General features: G+C 56.9%; 2 protein-coding genes across 5 annotated transcripts in view; one reads left to right on the plus strand and one right to left on the minus strand.

Moving 5' to 3' along the window:
* Nucleotides 1-13505, plus strand: part of Zbtb17 (zinc finger and BTB domain containing 17) — a 20298-nt gene extending 6793 nt beyond the window's left edge. Inside the window, exons 3-16 of one of the 2 annotated variants that reach the window (XM_052177939.1) lie at nt 8067-8273; nt 8862-9062; nt 9609-9749; nt 9983-10108; nt 10510-10751; nt 10832-10974; nt 11065-11365; nt 11619-11706; nt 11810-11926; nt 12008-12128; nt 12261-12391; nt 12631-12840; nt 12953-13042; nt 13121-13505. In XM_052177939.1, coding sequence (XP_052033899.1) covers nt 8069-8273; nt 8862-9062; nt 9609-9749; nt 9983-10108; nt 10510-10751; nt 10832-10974; nt 11065-11365; nt 11619-11706; nt 11810-11926; nt 12008-12128; nt 12261-12391; nt 12631-12840; nt 12953-13042; nt 13121-13404 — 2400 coding nt within the window. In that variant the 5' untranslated portion in view covers nt 8067-8068 and the 3' untranslated portion in view covers nt 13405-13505. The remainder of the gene's footprint in view (nt 1-8066; nt 8274-8861; nt 9063-9608; nt 9750-9982; nt 10109-10509; nt 10752-10831; nt 10975-11064; nt 11366-11618; nt 11707-11809; nt 11927-12007; nt 12129-12260; nt 12392-12630; nt 12841-12952; nt 13043-13120) is intronic. The other variant, XM_052177940.1, reaches the window with a different exon arrangement.
* Nucleotides 13506-14249: 744 nt separating this feature from the next.
* The window catches only part of Spen (spen family transcriptional repressor), a 63731-nt gene continuing 60352 nt past the window's right edge, over nt 14250-17628 (minus strand). For 2 of the 3 annotated variants that reach the window (XM_052177946.1, XM_052177944.1), the window contains exons 12-15: nt 16459-16959; nt 16153-16350; nt 15741-15899; nt 14250-15403 (exon numbers count right to left, since the gene is read on the minus strand). In XM_052177946.1, coding sequence (XP_052033906.1) covers nt 15272-15403; nt 15741-15899; nt 16153-16350; nt 16459-16959 — 990 coding nt within the window. In that variant the 3' untranslated portion in view covers nt 14250-15271. The remainder of the gene's footprint in view (nt 15404-15740; nt 15900-16152; nt 16351-16458; nt 16960-17628) is intronic. The other variant, XM_052177945.1, reaches the window with a different exon arrangement.

Here is a 17628-nt window from a genome sequence, read left to right on the forward strand (position 1 = left end):
TTTAGAGAGCTCCACCTGCCTCTGCCTCCCAAGTGCTGGGATTAAAGGTGCGCGCCACCACGCCCGGCTCAGATGTCTTTCTTGCCTCTGCTACACAGACACAGTGGTTACAGCTGTGTGCCCTCATCCCTGGCTGGCTTTGCTTCTTAATTGTTTTTTATTTTATTTTATGTGTCTGGGTGTCTCCCTGGCATGTATGGCTAGACACCATGTGTGTTCAGTGCCTATAGAAATCAGAGGGCATTGGATTAGAGTTACACTTGGTTGTAAGCTGCCATATTGCTTCTGGAAATTGAACCTGGGTGTTCTGCAAGAGGGTAAGTGCTTGTAAGCCCTGAGCCACCTCTCCGGCCCTGGCTTTTTGTTGTTGTTTGTTTGGGGATCTCTGAGAGGGTTTCTCTGCATAGCCCTGGCTGTCCTAGAACTTACTCTGTAGAGCAGGCTGGTGTCCAGGGATCTGCCAGTCTCCCAAGTACTGGGATTAAAGGCCCCACCACTCTGGCTTCTGGATTTTGTGTTTTGAGGCAGGATTTTGCTGCAGAGACCAGACTGTCCTTGAACTCCCATGTCCTCCTGCCTCAGCATCCCAAGCCCTGGTATTAGACGGTGTGCATCACCATGGCCTGGAACTGCTGGAAATGGAAAGACGATATAAAGTTAAGGCAGTCTGTGAGTTCTGTCGCCTGAAGACTCGGGATGTGGTTCTGTGCGTGCTAGTTCTCTATGTAATGATTTCGTTCCTGCACCTCATATATGTGCATCTATCCCATCATGCCCCTCCCACGCTCACCCCTCCTCTGCCTCTCCCTAGCTAGTCCTCTACTTTCATGTCCCCCTCCCCCCTTCCCTCCCTTCCTCTCTCCCTTCTTCTCTCTCTCTCTTTTTTTTTTTTTGGCTTTTTGGATTTGGTTTTTCGAGACAGGGTTTCTCTGTGTAGCCCTGGCTGTCCTGGAACTCACTCTGTCGACCAGGCTGGCCTCGAACTCAGAAATCTGCCTGCCTCTGCCTCCCAGAGTGCTGGGATTATAGGCGTGAACCACCACCGCCTGGCGAAATGGTTCTTTTTCATTGAGACATTTTTATAGTCACCAGGTCTTACAGAAAGTAGGAAATGGTTTTTGTTGCTACTTTGACACAGAGCCTCACAGGATAGCTCAGGCAGGCCTTGAACCAACTGCACTCCTCTGTACTGTGCCTCCTGATGCTCCGGTTTTACAGGTGTGTTCTACTGCAACCTGTGGCACCACCTCAGTGCACACCCTTAATACCTTAAAGGTCTCTTGATGGGAAGGCCTCTGACTGAGGAAGTACCCGACCAGCCCGCCCCTCCCTTCCTCCCCCTCCCTTCCTCCGTAAGGATGTTGTGGATGGGAAAACAGCAGGGCTCAGGGTGGTTGTCCCCATGAGCTCCTTCTGAGAAGGGTGCCCTTGCTGTCACTGTACCCTGCAGGATGTGGGTGTCTCTCTAGGGCATGACTCAGTCACACTGTGACTCAGCATTGAAGCACTCAGGACTCTGCCGAATGTCACCGGGGTCTTGAGCCCCTCAGGGCAGAAGAGCTTCCTGTTCTGTGGTGTTGTGTGGAGGGCCAGAGACTAAACTCTGCCAGTGTCACCAGGTGGAAGTTAACAGCTTTTCAGGTTCCAGCCATCATCAGTTGAGAGTTTAATTTTGTCATGTCAGCTTCATGTATTTATAAGGCACAGCTTCTTCTTCTTTTTTTTTTTTTTTTTTTTTATTCCCCCCCCCCCCCCAGACAGGGTTTCTCTGTGTAGCCCTGGCTGTCTTGGAACTCACTCTGTAGACCAGGCTGGTCTCCAACTCATAAATCCACCTGCCTCTGCCTCCCAGAGTGCCTGGATTACAGGTGTGTGCCACCACCACCCAGCAGTTTGTTTGTTTGTTTGTTTGTTTGTTTGTTTGTTTCTTTCTTTCTTTCCTTCCTTCCTTCCTTCTTTCCTTCTTTCTTTCTTTCCTTCTTTCCTTCCTTCCTTAGTTTTCTTTCGTTCTTTGGTTTTCGAGACAGGGTTTCTCTGTGTAGCCCTGGCTGTCCTGGAACTCACTCTGTAGATCAGGCTGGACTTGAACTCAGAAATCCGCCTGCCTCTGCCTCCCAAGTGCTGGGATTAAAGGTGTGCGCCACCACCACCCTGCTGGGCCTCTGTCTTGTAGCGTAGGCTTGCTTCAGAGCCTGTGGATGAGGATTTGGGGAGTGTACTGACGCTTGGGGTTGGTGCACTGCTGGGGATTGAACCCAAGCTGTGTGTGCTGCAGAAGCGCTGTGCCAGCCACCGTCCAGGTCAGCCCCTGCCATCGGCTGACAAGCCACAGAAGCTTGGCTATCACGGCCCAGTCTGCCCCAGCACCGTCATCTCTTGACACTCCGTCCTTGTTCTTTCTTTTTTAAAAAAAATACATTTGTGTGCTGTGTGTATGTGTGTGTGTGTGTGTGTGTGTGTGTATACACGCCCACACGCGCTGTGAGGTACATGGGGAGTTGAGGATAATTAGCTGGAATTGGTTCTGTCAGACCGTGTGACAGAAGTGGGGCTGGCAGAAGTACCCGAGCCCCCAAGCCACATGCTGACTGTTTGTTGTTTTATCCAGTCTCCTCCTGGTCTATAGTTGGTCTGAAGAGGCTGTGAGTTTCCATGGGCTCTCGTTTCTCCTCTTCTCAGGGAAGGGGCCACCATGCCAGCTTCCCGTGATGTCCCCTCACAGCCCACCTCCGTGGCAGTAGCTAGTTTGTGTCAGCTCCAACAAATGCTAATTACGTCAGCCCTGATTGTCCCTGTAGACCTGCCTTTAGACCAGGCTGGACTCAGACTCAGAACTCAAGAGAGGCCCTGCCTCTGTCTCCCAAGTGGTAGGATTAAAGACATCGGCCATTACTCTCCGGCCCAACATAGGCTCGTACCTGGGGCACTGCTGCCAGCATGTGAGACCACCGAGTCTGTGGCCCTCTTTGCAGTGGCTGCTGGCCTTCCTGCCCTCTGCTGTCCCTCAGCTGCTCAGTGCCTTTCAGAGTCGTGCCATTCAGTTTTCAGTTCGCCCAAGGCCTTTAAAAGAGCGTGTTTAAAGCATCTTGGCTGTACCTTAGTGGGCAGCGCTTACTCTGCACGAAACTGAAAGAGAAAGGGCATTGCCGCGTGCATGTGGCTCCGCGCTGGGTCCGGGGTCCGGGGTGTGCAGTGTGCACGTCCTCTCGCACCTTCTTCTAGGCCGTTGTCCTCCTCATTCCCTCTGACTGTCAGATAGTTCTTCCTGACTGCACAGCACGTGCTGGCCTTCCCTGTGGTGTCGGTGGTTAGCCTTCTCGGGAGGCTCAAGGCTCTGGTGAGTACAGAGGAGCATGAAGCCCCTGCTCTCATCTCTGTGCCCTGTCTGCCTGGCGAGCTGCAGGGTCACCGGGTGGCAACTCCAGGCCTCAGGGAGCTGGGCCGCCTACCGATCTTTGCCCATCCTGGTTCACAGACTTGCTTCTCAAACGCTTATCTCGGGCTTAGTGTGTTCTCTGTCACTATCACAGAGTACCTCGGGCTGGGCAAATTAAACAGGTGAGTTTCTTGTGGTTCTTGAGGTTGGGGCAGACAGTATCGGGATGCTGGCTTCTCTGCTTGTGAGATGGGAAGACTAGGAGGCTGAGGTCATCCTTGGCTCCATTACAGGTTCAAAGCCAGCCTGAACTCATGTCCTTGTAGCCGGCAAGAGGGAGCAGAAGGAAGGACCAGTGCAGGTGCTGGCCCTTTTGTTCACTTTTGTTTCTTTTTTGTTTTTGTTTTTTTTTTGTTTTTTGTTTTTTCGAGACAGGGTTTCTCTGTGTAGCCCTGGCTATCCTGGAACTCACTCTGTAGACCAGGTTGGCCTTGAACTCAGAAATCCACCTGCCTCTGCCTCCCAGAGTGCTGGGATTACAGGCGTGCGCCACCACCGCCCGGCTCACTTTTGTTTCTTAAGACACAGCCACAAGTGAGACCGCGCAGTAGACAGCCTGACAGCTGGCACAGCCGCGGCCCCAGCACTGGGAGGTAAGGGATGTGAGTTCGCACGGTCGGTCTGCTGCGCCGAGAGTCTGAGGCAGCTCTGTTGGCGCAGGAAAGAAAGAGAGTTTGCTTTTTATAATTACAGAAATCACTATGGATTCAGGGCTGGAAAACGACGTTAGGTCAGGGTAACACTGTCAGTAGAGGATGAGGTGTCAGAAGCTGGAGTCCCGAGCAGGCCTGGATGTTTCTCTAAAGATCTATATGCTTAGACGAGGAGACGGAGCAGCTCAGGGGTGGGCACGCAGAGCCCCGGGTTTAATCCTAGCATTGTCTCCTCTCATTCACTGCAGAAGGAAGGATTATCTTTCTAGATAGTGTGTGTGTGTGTGTATACGTCTATATATTGAGAAAAACTGCTAACAATGGAAGCAACAGTGTGGATACGAAGTGAGCAGTTGCTGGGCACAAGCACTGTGGTAGCAGGAGGCAGCACTGCTGACGGTTCTCTCCCTGCCAGGTTACACATGACGAGACAGTTGGTAGTGGGGTTGGGTGCACAGCTTCACCCTCCCAGGGTGGCCTCTGACCTTCTGTCTCATCGGCCTGAGGTGCATATGTCAGATGTTAAGATGTCTGAACCGCTTGTCTTTTCAGATGATCAGGAAAGGCGAGCTGAACTCAGTGGTGACCTCTGTGTGGAAGCTAGAACTGGCCGGTCGGTCCGAGCCTGTGGCCCCGCCCCTCATGCCGGCGTGGGTCTGCAGTGACTGGGATCCTGTCAGTGTTTGACGGTTGTGTGGCTTTGGGAGGGAGCTGTGCAGCTCAGTCACCCTGGTGCCTCAGTTGGCCTCACAGTCCAGTCAGTCGGCGTCAAGGCTTGTCAGCAGAGTCGGCTCACCCTCGCTGTGTTCTGTTCAGCATGCCCTCCCTCTGCCCCCACACCACCGCTGGAGTTGTGTGATAGGCACTTTCCAGATTGTGTTTAGAAGGGGGGATAGGTTATGGTGGGTGGATCTAGTCACCCAGAGTGCCCAAGTAAAGGATGTAGGGACCGTGAGATACAGGCCTGAAGAAGAGTAACTTAGAATCTGTCTCTCTGCTTCCTGCAGACAGAGGGCTGCTGGGCGCTGAGGGCGGCCCCCACCCCCATTTGAGTTGGTGTAATTAACCTTGTAAAGAATGTGGGATCCCCTCCTCCACTGGAGACACCCTGGATTCTGGAGAAGTTCTCTTTAGTCTTTGCATCTGAGGTGCATATGTCTCTGAGGCAGCAGGACAGCTGGGCCCTGAGTGGCTCTGTGCTTAGTGTGTAGGTGAGCAGGGTGTGGCGTTCCGGCTTTGAGCAGTCAGGCCGCACACTTAGTAAATGCGATTTCTTCATTGTTAAGTTGAGCAGAATGGATCTTAGCTTCTGAACGGTTTGAGCTGAGGAGCGTGAGCCCTCCTGGGTCCCACCCGTGTGTACCTTTGTCAGGTCAGGCTAATGTCCCCACTGAAGCTCACCACCCTGCCCCTCCCCATGGGCCCTAGGAAACCGAGCCCAGGACCTTGCCTGCGATTGGTATTTAGGCTTTCTTTTTTGTTGTTTTATTTAAAAACCGTGACCTTGCTGGTGCAATGGTGAATGCCTTTAACCTAGCACTCGAGGCAAAGGCAGGCAGGCAGATCTCTGAGCTCTAAGCTAGTCAGGGCTGTACAGTGAGACCCTGTCTCAAAAGAGGAAAGAGAAGAAAAGAAAGGAGAAACCCAAAGGGCAACTCCAGATGCCCACTGAGGGGGGCCCTGGGCCCGGGGAGCAGAGACCACCCGGGGAGTCACAGGGCTCTCCGAAGTCGATGCCTCTGAGGGTCCACTTACTGAGCTGTGTGCTGTGCTACAGGGTGGACTGCAGAACACAGGGAAACAATGGCGGCAGGGTCAAGGTGGACAGGACCTAGGTGAGCATTCTGGACAAAGGAAGGAGGCGAGGCCTCCACCAAGACTGTCGGGGTCCACGTGTGCACCAGTCGCTCGGGATGGAGCAAACCAGACGTGGAATGCAGCTCCCTCTTTGCACTCGGGAGGGGGCTCACTGGCTGTGGAGATCGTCACTAGGACTCCTGACCGCCCATAGCTTTTCTACCTCAGAAGACAGCACTAGGATCACCCTGGCATGGGGTGCCCACACCTGCTTTGTGCCTTGGAGTGTGCACCTACATCTCTTGGGCACCCCAGAAAGGGCACTTAACCCAGGCCCGGGCGTGTGTCTCTCAGTCTTATACTCTGAGCAGCAGCTTTTGAGATTCCCCCTCATCCCTTCAGATCAGCAGTGAGAGTTTGCTCTTTCCGGAGTCTGAGGACTTAGAGCGGTGAGTCTCCACCTGTGGGTTATGACCTCTCCAAGGCCTGATGGCTCTTTCACAGGGGTCGCCTAAGACAACTGGAAAACAGATGTTTGCATAGGAGTCATAACAGCAAGAAAATTATAGTTATGGAGAAGTAGTAATGGACAGAATGTTGTAGTTGGGGTCAGCACACCGAGCGGAACTGTGTTAAAGAGTTGCAGCATCAGGAAGGTGGAAGCCACTGGCTTAGAAAGGTGCCCAGTGGCTTTGCTGTGGGTGTCCGGTCCTATCTCTTGCCTCAGGCTGCCTTCTAGCTATGGATGTTGGCACTGCCAGGCCCAAAAGCAGTGTCCCTGCTTGGGCCTGGGAGGACATGGCTGGTCTCCCGTTTGAACTTGCAGTTGGCCTGACACCACTGCCCCGCTCCCCATTACATACTTCCTCTCAGATCAGCACGTACATAGCCCATATTTTTTTGTTTGAGACAGTGACTCTGGCTGGCTTGGAACTCATCATCCTCCTGCATCAGCTTCCTAAGTACTGAGACTGCAGGCACATACTCAGAAGTTTCCAGAAGCCACAGGGTGGTGAATGTGCCCGTACTAGTGTGAGGGTCATGATTTCCATTGGCTCTCCTCAAATGGCCATTGCGGCTCCAGGCGGCGTCCAGTGACAGCCTGGGATGCTGCTAGTGCATCGGGCACAGTGCCCCAAAGTCACTGTCCCGCTCAGGGACAGCCTGGTCCTGGAGCAACTGGCTGTTACCGCTCTATGCACATTGGCCTTACATGGTACCAGGTTTTATTTTAAAAGGTTCCGAAACAAGTTTTCTTCTATCAGGAGAAAACCCATTAGTTTCCCTAGAAGACTGCCGATCTTGAGAAGATTCTGCAGTGGGGCTGGGCTCACAGGGGCTGCTGGAGTATTTATCTCATCTCTCTGTATAGATCATGACTGAGGACCAGCCCAGGTCCAGCTCTGAGCCCCTGGGACAGCTGTGGGATCTCCTAGCATTAAGGAGGCTCATAGGCCGGCCGGGCTGGCAGCTCAGATGTTTCTGGAGGCAGCAGGTTTACCCGCTTTATGCAGTGCCTTGAGCCTGAGGGGGGGAGGGGCTGAGCAAGGGTGGGCTGGGAAAGGCCGGGAAGGAGGGGGGGAGAGAGAGAGAGAGAGAGAGAGAGAGAGAGAGAGAGAGAGAGAGAGAGAGAGAGAGAGAGAGAGAGAGAGAGAGAAGAGAGAAGAGAGAAGAGAGAAGAGAGAAGATACCACCTACAGAGCCTGGCCTCTGAGTGCGCAGGGAACTTCCCAGAGCCTGTGGGAACCGCTGAGAGGGAACTCTGCAGCTCACACAGCCACCAGCACCGAGAGCCTTTTATTCTGTTCTCATTGTGTGTGTTCCTGGGTAACTGTGGTCCACTGTTCTGTGAGACAGACAGCACAGTTGCTTTGCTTCATTTGTTTGGTTTTGACTCCTTAGCTCATTACCCAGGGTGTGTTCTGCTGTGGGGGCCAGCTCTGGGGCTCTCTTGAGACTTTCTGCTGTGGGGAACTTGCTTTGTTGTAAGCCTTGGGAATGCCTGGGCCGCCTTGGATGCAGTCAGTGTCTGGAGTCTTCTGTCCTTTTGTGGTAGAAAAGCCTCTCCCGTGTCTGAGTCTCATCTCCTCTGTGAGGCTCACCTGGGCTCGCCTGGCAGTTGGCAGTGAGTGGGGCTGGCATCCCTTCCCCGTGCTGACAGAAGGCATGGCTTTCTGCAGCCATGGATTTCCCCCAGCACAGCCAGCGAGTCTTGGAGCAGCTGAACCAGCAGCGGCAACTGGGGCTCCTCTGCGACTGCACCTTTGTGGTGGACGGCGTTGACTTCAAGGCGCACAAGGCGGTGCTGGCGGCCTGCAGCGAGTACTTCAAGATGCTCTTTGTAGACCAGAAGGACGTGGTGCACCTGGACATCAGTAATGCCGCAGGTACCATGTGGGGCCAGGGCCTCGTCACGCAAGGCCCTTCTAGAGAAATGCCAGCAGGCCACGTCCCACCTGCGTTTGAGGTCTGACCCTGTAGGCACCAAGTTCCTCCGGCCTTTCAGAGCCTCTTCTGACTAGACATGGAGTGGGCAGGGGTGGGGAGAGGTTCAGTGTGCCTAGGGCGCAGAGAGTAGGACCAGCCTCCTTAGCAGGGAGAGAATGAGGCAGGCCCTAGACCTTCCTGATTCTGCTCTGTGGCCACTTCAGGCGCACAGGCTGGAGATGGGCCTGGATTTGAGGAAGGTTGGAGCAGCCCTAACACCTGTTTTCGAGATGGTCAGGTTAAGGTACGCTCCCATTTTATAGATGTGGAGAGAGACACACGAAGGTCAGATGGCTGAGGGTTTGGTAGACCAGGTGATGAGGTCTTGAAGACATTTTCAGAAGGGAGGGATGTTTAGTCCCCTTGTACATCTTTTCAGAATCTGTCCCCAGCCCAGCAGACAGGTGGTGGAGCCTTTGCACAGTTTGATTTCCCACTGGCAGACCCTGAGGTGGGTCTGTGACGGCCGGCCACCCTGTCCTTGACAGGCCTGGGGCAGGTGCTGGAGTTCATGTACACCGCCAGGCTGAGCCTCAGCCCGGAGAACGTGGACGATGTTCTGGCCGTGGCCAGCTTCCTCCAGATGCAGGACATTATCACAGCGTGTCACACGCTCAAGTCGCTCGCCGAGCCTGAGCCTGAGCCGAGCAGCGCGGCCGGGGAGAGCACAGGCACCTCGGCTGTGGAAGGTGAGGTCACTGGCTGGCCGCTCCTGAAGGGTGGCTTCTGAGCTCCGGCCTGCCTCTGGGTCTCCTCACTGGCTCTCAGATTCCTCATCTCCCTGACCTTTATCATGGGGTGCTGGTACGGTGTGGCTAGCACTTCCGGGAAGGCTCCCAGGCCTGTCCCTTTCTACCTTTGAGCTGCAGAGGGCAGGAGCCACACCTGGGCCACTGGGTGCCCAGAGCTGCTACCAGAGCCTCTCGTAGCTGCCCTTTCAGAAGCTCCCTTGCTGTCCTCTCAGGACATCCTCAGAAGCCATAGACTCCTATCACGCAGGTCAAGGATCCTGGCTCCCCGTGAGCCCTGACCCACACCCAGTGCCCGCTGCCCGGGTAGGATAATCTCGGTTGTGCTGGCGAGGCTGCAGGCCTTGAGAAGTCAGTCCTGGCCTGGGGCGCTCCTGAACACACTAGTGAGATACCTACAAGTCCTGCGGGGACTCGGGCGCCACCTCATTCCTCTGGCAGATGACACTTGATGGAACACCACGAGTCTGTGTGTCTTGTCTCCAGGAGGAGACAAGAGAGCCAGAGAAGAGAAGGCTGCCGCCGCCATGCTGAGCAGGCTGGAGCAGGCAAGAAGCAGTTCATCCCCAGGCCCAGGCCGAGAGCTCAAAGAGGAGCGCGGCGGGCAGGCAGAGAGTGCGGCCAGTGGTGAGTTGTGACCGAGTGTCATGGGCTGGCTCCCCGGAAGGAGGTGACCTGCGGCCTGGGCCCCAAGACAGTAGAGAAAGGCCTGTGCCTGGGAGGCTGGCGGCACGCGCTCCTGTGAGCTTCTGGCTCACGTCTGGCTAGGACAGTTTGTTCTGCAGGGTTTGTTCCAGCCATGGAAGAGACCTCTCTGGCCTCTGGACAGAGTCCCAATCCAGCCTCCCGTCCCTCCTCAGGTGCAGAACAAACGGAGAAGGCAGATGCCCCCCGGGAGCCTCTGCCTGTGGAGCTCAAGCCGGAGGACCCCACGAGCGGCATGGCTGCCGCAGAGGCCGAGGCCTTGTCAGAGGGCTCGGAGCAAGGTGCCACTCCCCAGGCCAGGCTGTCCCGTCTCCCCTCCCGCACCTCTGGGATCCCTGGCGCTTCTGTGTCTAGCCTGTCCTGCTCAGACTCTGCCTTCACTTCACACATTTTCTTTCTTCAGTCCTGAGCGGTCCTCACTGCACGCCCCATCCTTTCCTGCTTGTCTGGAAGCATCCTGTCAGCCCGTGCTGGGCGGGCCATGCTGCCAGAAACCTCACACGTGCTAGGCTGACTGAAAAGGCCAGACGTTTGCCCGAGGGGGCACAGTCTCTAAGCAGCCAATACCAAGTTACAGATCCTGGAGTCACTGTCACCTAAAGAAGTGGGGGGACTTACTGGGCCAGCCCAGGAGGGGCCCCGCCCCCAGGCACACCCTCAGTGCCTGCTCTTTTCTGTGCAGAAGTGGAAGTGGAGCCAGCCAGCAAAGGAGAAGAGGGGCAAGAGGAAGAGGGCGCAGGGCCTGCCTCCGTCAAAGAAGAGGGGGTGCATCTGGATAACGGGGAGCCTCCTGAGGAGAACGAAGAGTCTGCGGGCACAGACTCTGGGCAGGAGCTTGGCATGGAGGGCCAGACCCTGCGCTCGGGCACCTACGGGGATCGCACTGAGTCCAAGGCTTACGGCTCCATCATCCACAAGTGCGAGGTGCGGGCCGTGGGCGGTGCCAGCCCTGAGCCTCCAGGGTCCCCGCAGCCCCTCACGTCCCCTCCCTGCTGCGCCTGCAGGACTGCGGAAAGGAGTTCACGCACACGGGGAACTTCAAGCGGCACATCCGCATCCACACGGGCGAGAAACCTTTCTCATGCCGGGAGTGCAGCAAGGCTTTCTCGGACCCCGCAGCGTGCAAGGCTCACGAGAAGACACACAGGTACCCACTTGTCTCCTCCAGACTGGGCACCTGTTCGGGGCCCACCCCGCGAGCGCCCCTTCCTATCACCCAGCACCTTCTGCCCCGCAGCCCGTTGAAACCCTACGGGTGCGAGGAGTGTGGCAAGAGCTACAGGCTCATCAGCCTCCTGAACCTGCACAAGAAGAGGCACTCGGGGGAGGCGCGCTACCGCTGCGGGGACTGTGGCAAGCTCTTCACCACCTCAGGCAACCTCAAGCGCCACCAGCTGGTACACAGTGGCCAGAAACCCTACCAGTGCGACTACTGTGGCCGCTCCTTCTCAGACCCCACCTCCAAGATGCGCCACCTGGAGACCCACGACACCGACAAGGAGCACAAGTGTCCTCACTGCGACAAGAAGTTCAACCAGGTGTGCGCCCTCCTGAGCCCGCACCACAGGGCGCCTCGGAGCGCCCCAGGGAGCGCAGGCGACAGCCACTGTCTGTGGACAGGGATGGAATCCTGGAGGGCTGGGTCGGTTTTCCTTCCAGTGCTGGGACCTGGGCCTCCATCAGGAATGGAGCTCTGCCCTTGGGAAACCAGGAAGTCCGTCATTCCCTAGCTTATGGGGTTGGGGAGAAGGCGGGTTCAGGGGACCCTTCTGAGCCCCTGTCTGGGTGCAGGTGGGGAACCTGAAGGCCCACTTGAAGATCCACATTGCCGACGGCCCTCTCAAGTGCCGGGAGTGCGGGAAGCAGTTCACCACCTCAGGTAGGCCCGCCCGCCCGCCCGCCCGCCCGGCCCGCACTGTGCCCAAGCCTGGCGCCGCCCCGGCCCTCGGGGTGCAGCACTGGCCTTGCCTTTGTCTCCAAAGGGAACCTCAAGCGGCACCTGCGGATCCACAGTGGGGAGAAGCCCTACGTGTGCACCCACTGTCAGCGGCAGTTCGCCGACCCAGGCGCGCTGCAGCGGCACGTCCGGATCCACACGGGTGGGTGAGGAGGCCCTGTGTGGGCTGTGGAAGGGGTGCAGGGAGCCCGGCGGGTGCTAGTGCCGTGTGCCTCTGCCCCAGGTGAGAAGCCGTGCCAGTGCGTGATATGTGGCAAGGCCTTCACCCAAGCCAGCTCCCTCATCGCCCATGTCCGCCAGCACACGGGGGAGAAGCCGTATGTCTGCGAACGCTGTGGCAAGAGGTAGTATGGCCGGCCCTGACCCCAGGGAGCATGAGACCAAATCCCAGGCCGTGTCCCAGAGTGCTGGGACTGCTACCCCTCCCCCACTGGAGCTCCTGGGGTCAGTGTGAGCCCCTTACTGTCACCTTTTAGGTTTGTCCAGTCCAGCCAGTTGGCCAATCACATTCGTCACCATGACAACATCCGACCACACAAGTGCAGCGTGTGTAGCAAGGCCTTCGTGAATGTGGGGGACCTGTCCAAGCACATCATCATCCACACTGGTGAGCGCACGGGCCTCCCGTGGGTCCCTTCCCCGCCCCGTCCCAGCCAGTTCTGGGGGACACCTGTGGCGGGTGGAGGTAGGGACCCTCATGCCACACTCTACAGGTGCCTTGAGGTCCAAGTGTGGACTCCACCTGCCTTCCAGGAGGAGGCTGCCTCAGAGAACTTCTAGGAGAGCTGGGCTGCTGGGTACTGGGAGGCCTGCAGGTGGCAGGATGGTAACTTGCCTCCCCACCAGGAGAGAAGCCTTATCTGTGTGACAAGTGTGGCCGCGGCTTCAACCGGGTAGACAACCTGCGTTCTCATGTAAAGACCGTGCATCAGGGCAAGGCAGGCATCAAGATCCTGGAGCCAGACGAGGGCGGTGAGGTCAGCGTGGTCACTGTGGATGACATGGTCACCCTGGCCACTGAGGCACTGGCAGCGACGGCGGTCACTCAGCTCACAGGTGTGCACTGTGGGCAGGGCGGCAGAGGGCAGCCACAGCAGCCTGCCTCGGTGGCAACAATGGGGTAGGTTCTTGTGGCTTCTGCCTCAGGCCCTGCTGACTCTGCCCACAGTGGTACCGGTGGGGGCCGCAGTGACAGCGGACGAAACGGAAGTGCTCAAAGCTGAGATCAGCAAAGCTGTCAAGCAAGTGCAGGAAGAAGGTGAGGGGGCAGTCTGGGGCAGGAACGCCAGTGGACCCAGGGCCCTTCCCAGCCTGACCACAGCCCCCACCTCCACAGACCCCAACACTCACATCCTCTACGCTTGTGACTCCTGCGGGGACAAGTTCCTGGACGCCAATAGCCTCGCCCAGCACGTCCGGATCCACACAGCCCAGGCCCTCGTCATGTTCCAGACGGACGCGGACTTCTACCAGCAGTACGGGCCAGGCAGCACGTGGCCGGCAGGGCAGATGCTGCAGGCTGGAGAGCTGGTCTTCCGTCCTAGGGATGGGACTGAGGGCCAGCCCACGCTGGCAGAGACTCCACCCACAGCCCCGGATTGCCTGCCACCCGCCGAGTGAGCAGGCCGCCTGACTGTTTATTTAAGGATGATGGCACCCTAGGACTCGGAAGGTGCTCCTGCCCCCATTCCCTAGAGAGAATAAAGTTGATTATTTTCTAATGTTGCCTGTGGTCCCTGTGTCACCAGCTTAACAGGAACCCCGGGGACCATGCTTCCTGGGCTGTACCGCTGTCCCCCATGCGAAGTGGAGCCTCATGCTGTCCTAAGTCACTTAGCCACAGATGGCACCCAGAGGCTGAGGTGCGACTCGACTCACCCAGCGACTGTCCCAGGTCCAGCCAGCAGCAGTGCAGGTACAGACTGGTGGCTGGCTTCTCAGTACCCAGGCGTGGCACCTGCTTTCCCCGGGCCACAGCAGCGCCCTGCAGTGGCCACACTCACTCACTGCAGTATGCCACCAGCCTGGGAGGACACGGGAAGGGAGCGGCTGGCTCTGCGGGCGGAGCTCTCCCCAGTACGAGCCCTACTGACCTGGGCTGGCCTGCTCTGTGGTCCCAACTGGGCTCTCCAGAAAATGGTGCCTCAGCTTTTTCTTGAGGCAGATACAGAATTAACAACCACAGGAATGGTGGGCTCCTGGCCACCACGGGAGCAAGGCCTCACTCGGGGAGGGGAGAAGGGCAGGGCCAGCATGAACCCAGAGCCGGGGCTTGCAAGGGGGCAGGCGGGCGGAGGAAGGGTCTCAGTGTGCCAAGGGCTGAGCGCCTGGACTGAGCACCAGGTAAAACACTCATCTGGGGAAGATTCGGTGGCACAAAGGGAGGGTCCTTGTTCACGGACATGGGATAGCAAGTTAAGAACCGGGGGACTCCCACTGAGTGACAACTGCCGTCACACTCGAGGTGTTTTGTATTTTTTAATAAAGTTTGTAATCCAATGGACACACAGAACAAAACTGCGCTGAGAAAAACAGTTTCATAAATTAATAAGTGTTAGGAAGTCAGGGAGAGGTCCAGGTCACAGGAAGAGTGGAGCGGAGTGGCCAGGTCTTCTGTACAGGTGCTATGTGACACTTCCATGTTGCAGGAGCAGGACCCGTGCAGGAGCGAAGCGCACTTATACAAATGAGTGACGGTACAAAGTCTGAGTATGAAAATAAGATTTTCTTTGAAAACACATTTTTGGCACAGATTAAAAAAAATGTATGTCAGGGAAATTTGATTTAAGTCAGTATTATATATATTTATATATATTATATATTTATATATACACATCCCAAGTTCTCCACATCCGGCCAAGAAGCAAACTCCTTCTGTTCGCTTTGACTCAACTGTAAACTGTACATCCGGTGAGTTGAAGGTAGCGGCGGCAGGAGAATAAGAAAGGTGACATGTCCGATGAGCAGGGGACCGGAGGAGATGGGGCAAACGCCCACTGAAATGTTCCTTGACACCAAGGCTTCAGGAGTCCCAGGTCCTGCATGAGCGTCCACACGTGCTCACGCACACACGTCCGGAGCGTGATCACAGCCTGTGCTCACTAGGCGAGTCACTAATTTAGTGCAAAGGCTGTTCTATTCTGTTTAACAAAACAGAAGAATCCCACGGCCCGGTGCCTTTTCTCTCCAAGCGAGGAGAGAAACCCAGCCCCTAAGGTTTCTGCGCGTCCATGGGTTGGTGGTCTGTCCTGGGCGAGAAGTTCATGTAAACATACAAGCAGCACCACCCCAGAGGAGCTCCATCCACAGACAGAGCTGGGCGGGCGGGCGGGGCCGGGGCAAGGGCGAGGGCAGCTGGGGGCGCCTGGCAGTCATCTGCCCCTTCAGCACCTCCGCTGCCTGCCTGGGTTGTCCACGGTTCTGTGTTCATTTCTTTTTTGCAGCAGAGCCTCAGGAAAACGCCCTGAGGGGTTGATCGTTGAGCGCCTCACACTGAGGCGATGACAATCATGAGGTGGGGAGAGATGTTGGAGATGCTGGCCAGGAGGTCAGGGGCCAGCCGGGAGAGGTGGCTCTCAGAGAACTCACAGGGTGGGAAGATCTGCAGCACGTAGGCGGGCTGGAGGAGGAGAGAGAGAGTGGGGACCACTGTCTTCATGACCACCCTGCTTGCACCTGGCAGGCTTAGCGGGGTCCTGCAGGCAGCAGGGCATGTGCCATGTCACCAGCTCTACGGTTCAAGGTCAGCACTGCCCTCTGAGCTGTCCCTGAGCTCCTCCTCCCGGGATGGACAGCTGGTGGCCATTACCCATGTTCCTCCCACGCCCGCCTTCTCCGGGAACTCCTGGGGCACTCTGGTTAGTACTACAACTATCCATGCCACCTGGCAGACCAGCCCTCCTGCCCTGCCCTGAACTGGCCCTACCTGTGGGGTAGGGATGGGACAAGGGACCAACCTGATTGGAGCCAGGGTTGGGAACGTTGATAATCCCGGCTGCTTGCTTGGCCTGCAGGTAAGTGATGAAGGCAGCCTTGAGGGATTCGGTCTGGCTCACCACATCCTCCTGGTCACGGCCGCAGGGCAGAGCCAGCAACAGGCAGTAGTCTGTCTCCACCTGGAGCAGAGGCGAATAGGTTAGGGATCTCCTGACAAAACGACATGTGTCCTAGCTAAGGTGCTCTGCGATGGCTGTGTCATGCGTGTGTGTGTGTGTGTGTGTGTGTGTGTGTGTGTGTGTGCATGCGCGAGGTCTACAGGTATCTCTCTACCCAAGCAGAGTTTTTCTTGTTGCCCACTTCTAGAGTTTCACTGCTGTCTCGTGCCCCCTCCCTGTGAAGTGCGTGGCCTTTACCCGTCCCGAGTCTTACTGTCATCCTCCGGGCAACCCCTTCCAGCTGTGAGGCCTCCAGTCGCATCCTCTGGGCGATCCTCAGCGGGGGACCGCCCTCAGAGAGAGGCAGGGACCGATGAGCCAGGACGTTGTTGCCAGAGACGAAGTGCAGCTGCACGGCAGCTGTGTCGTTCTTGAGGGCCAGCAGGCCCTGCCACACGATGGGGTACTTCTGCTTAGCAGGACAGACAGCAGAGACAGGGTCACGGAGTGTCCAGGAGGCCTGTGGCCGCCAGCTGATCTCTACTAACACTCAGACTCCCAGTCAGCCTCTGCACCTTACCTTCAGAAGCTGGACCATGTCCACAGGCCGCTGAGGCGTCACGTGTAGAGAAGAGTCTTGTCTGGGGGCTGGCGGGGCTTCGGTGTGGGGCAAAGCCAGCCCAGGTGGGGTGCTTGTGCCCGAGTTGGCAGGGACAAACAATGGCTGCTTTGGGGCGGCCTGAGAGGAGAGAGGGCTTGGGAGCTCGGGCTTCATGGAGACTGACACCGGGGAGGGGTGGGCTGGCTGGGCTGTTTCCACGGGTGCCCTTGGAACCTGAGCGTGGGGCTCAGATGGCCTGTTAGTGGGGATGGCTGGGAGGCGGGCCTGCTCTGCCCCTCCTGTCTGCGTCCCCTTTGCTTCTTGGGAGACCTGAGGAATCTTGCCACTCGGTGGCTGGGCAGGCTGGCTGAGTTGGGAGGGCTGGCAGGGTGGGGCAGGCGGTACGGCCTGCGTGGACTGCGTAGACGGGGCAGGCTGTGCAGGCTGCGTGGACTGCAAGGGCTCACCTTCAGGGGGGCCCTGGAGATGGGAGAAGACAAAGGGACAGTCAGAACTGGCAGCACAAAAGCCCCTGCTCCCAAACAAGGGCTTCACAGGCCCAGAAAGAGGCACCAGTGTCTCACCGGCAGTGGGGCTCGCCTCAGTAAAAAGCACCTGACACACTCCTCACCCTGCAGGCCCGTGCCGAAGCATCTGCTCACAGCCCACCACGAGCTTACCAAACCCCTCTTTACACTTCCTGTTAGCTCGTCTGTACCACGCTGAAAGTTGAATTGACATTTTCCTATTACTGTTTGTATGCATGAGTGGCATGACAGAGGACACACTGTGTTTCACACAGGTGTGACACTGTGTCCATGTGGAAGTGAGAGGACAACTGTGGAGGGCGTTCTCTCCTTCCATTTTCATGACGGTGCGGTGGGCAGACCACACTCAAGCATAAGCCCTCACCATGGAAGTGCCTTCATAGTCCGCCTGTCTTTCTAAGACTTTTAATGAGTACACTGTCCCTGTCTTCATGCATCCCAGAAGAGGGCACCAGACCCCATTACAGACGGTTGTGAGCCACCATGTGGTTGCTGGAAATTGAACTCAGGACTTCTGGAAGAGCAGTGAGCGCTCTTAAGCGCTGAGACATCTATCTCTCTCTCCAGCCCCCAAAACTTATTTTGTTTTTTTTTAATCTGT

The sequence above is a fragment of the Apodemus sylvaticus genome, chromosome 3 (assembly GCF_947179515.1).
Source record: "Apodemus sylvaticus chromosome 3, mApoSyl1.1, whole genome shotgun sequence".
Lineage (NCBI taxonomy): Eukaryota > Metazoa > Chordata > Mammalia > Rodentia > Muridae > Apodemus > Apodemus sylvaticus.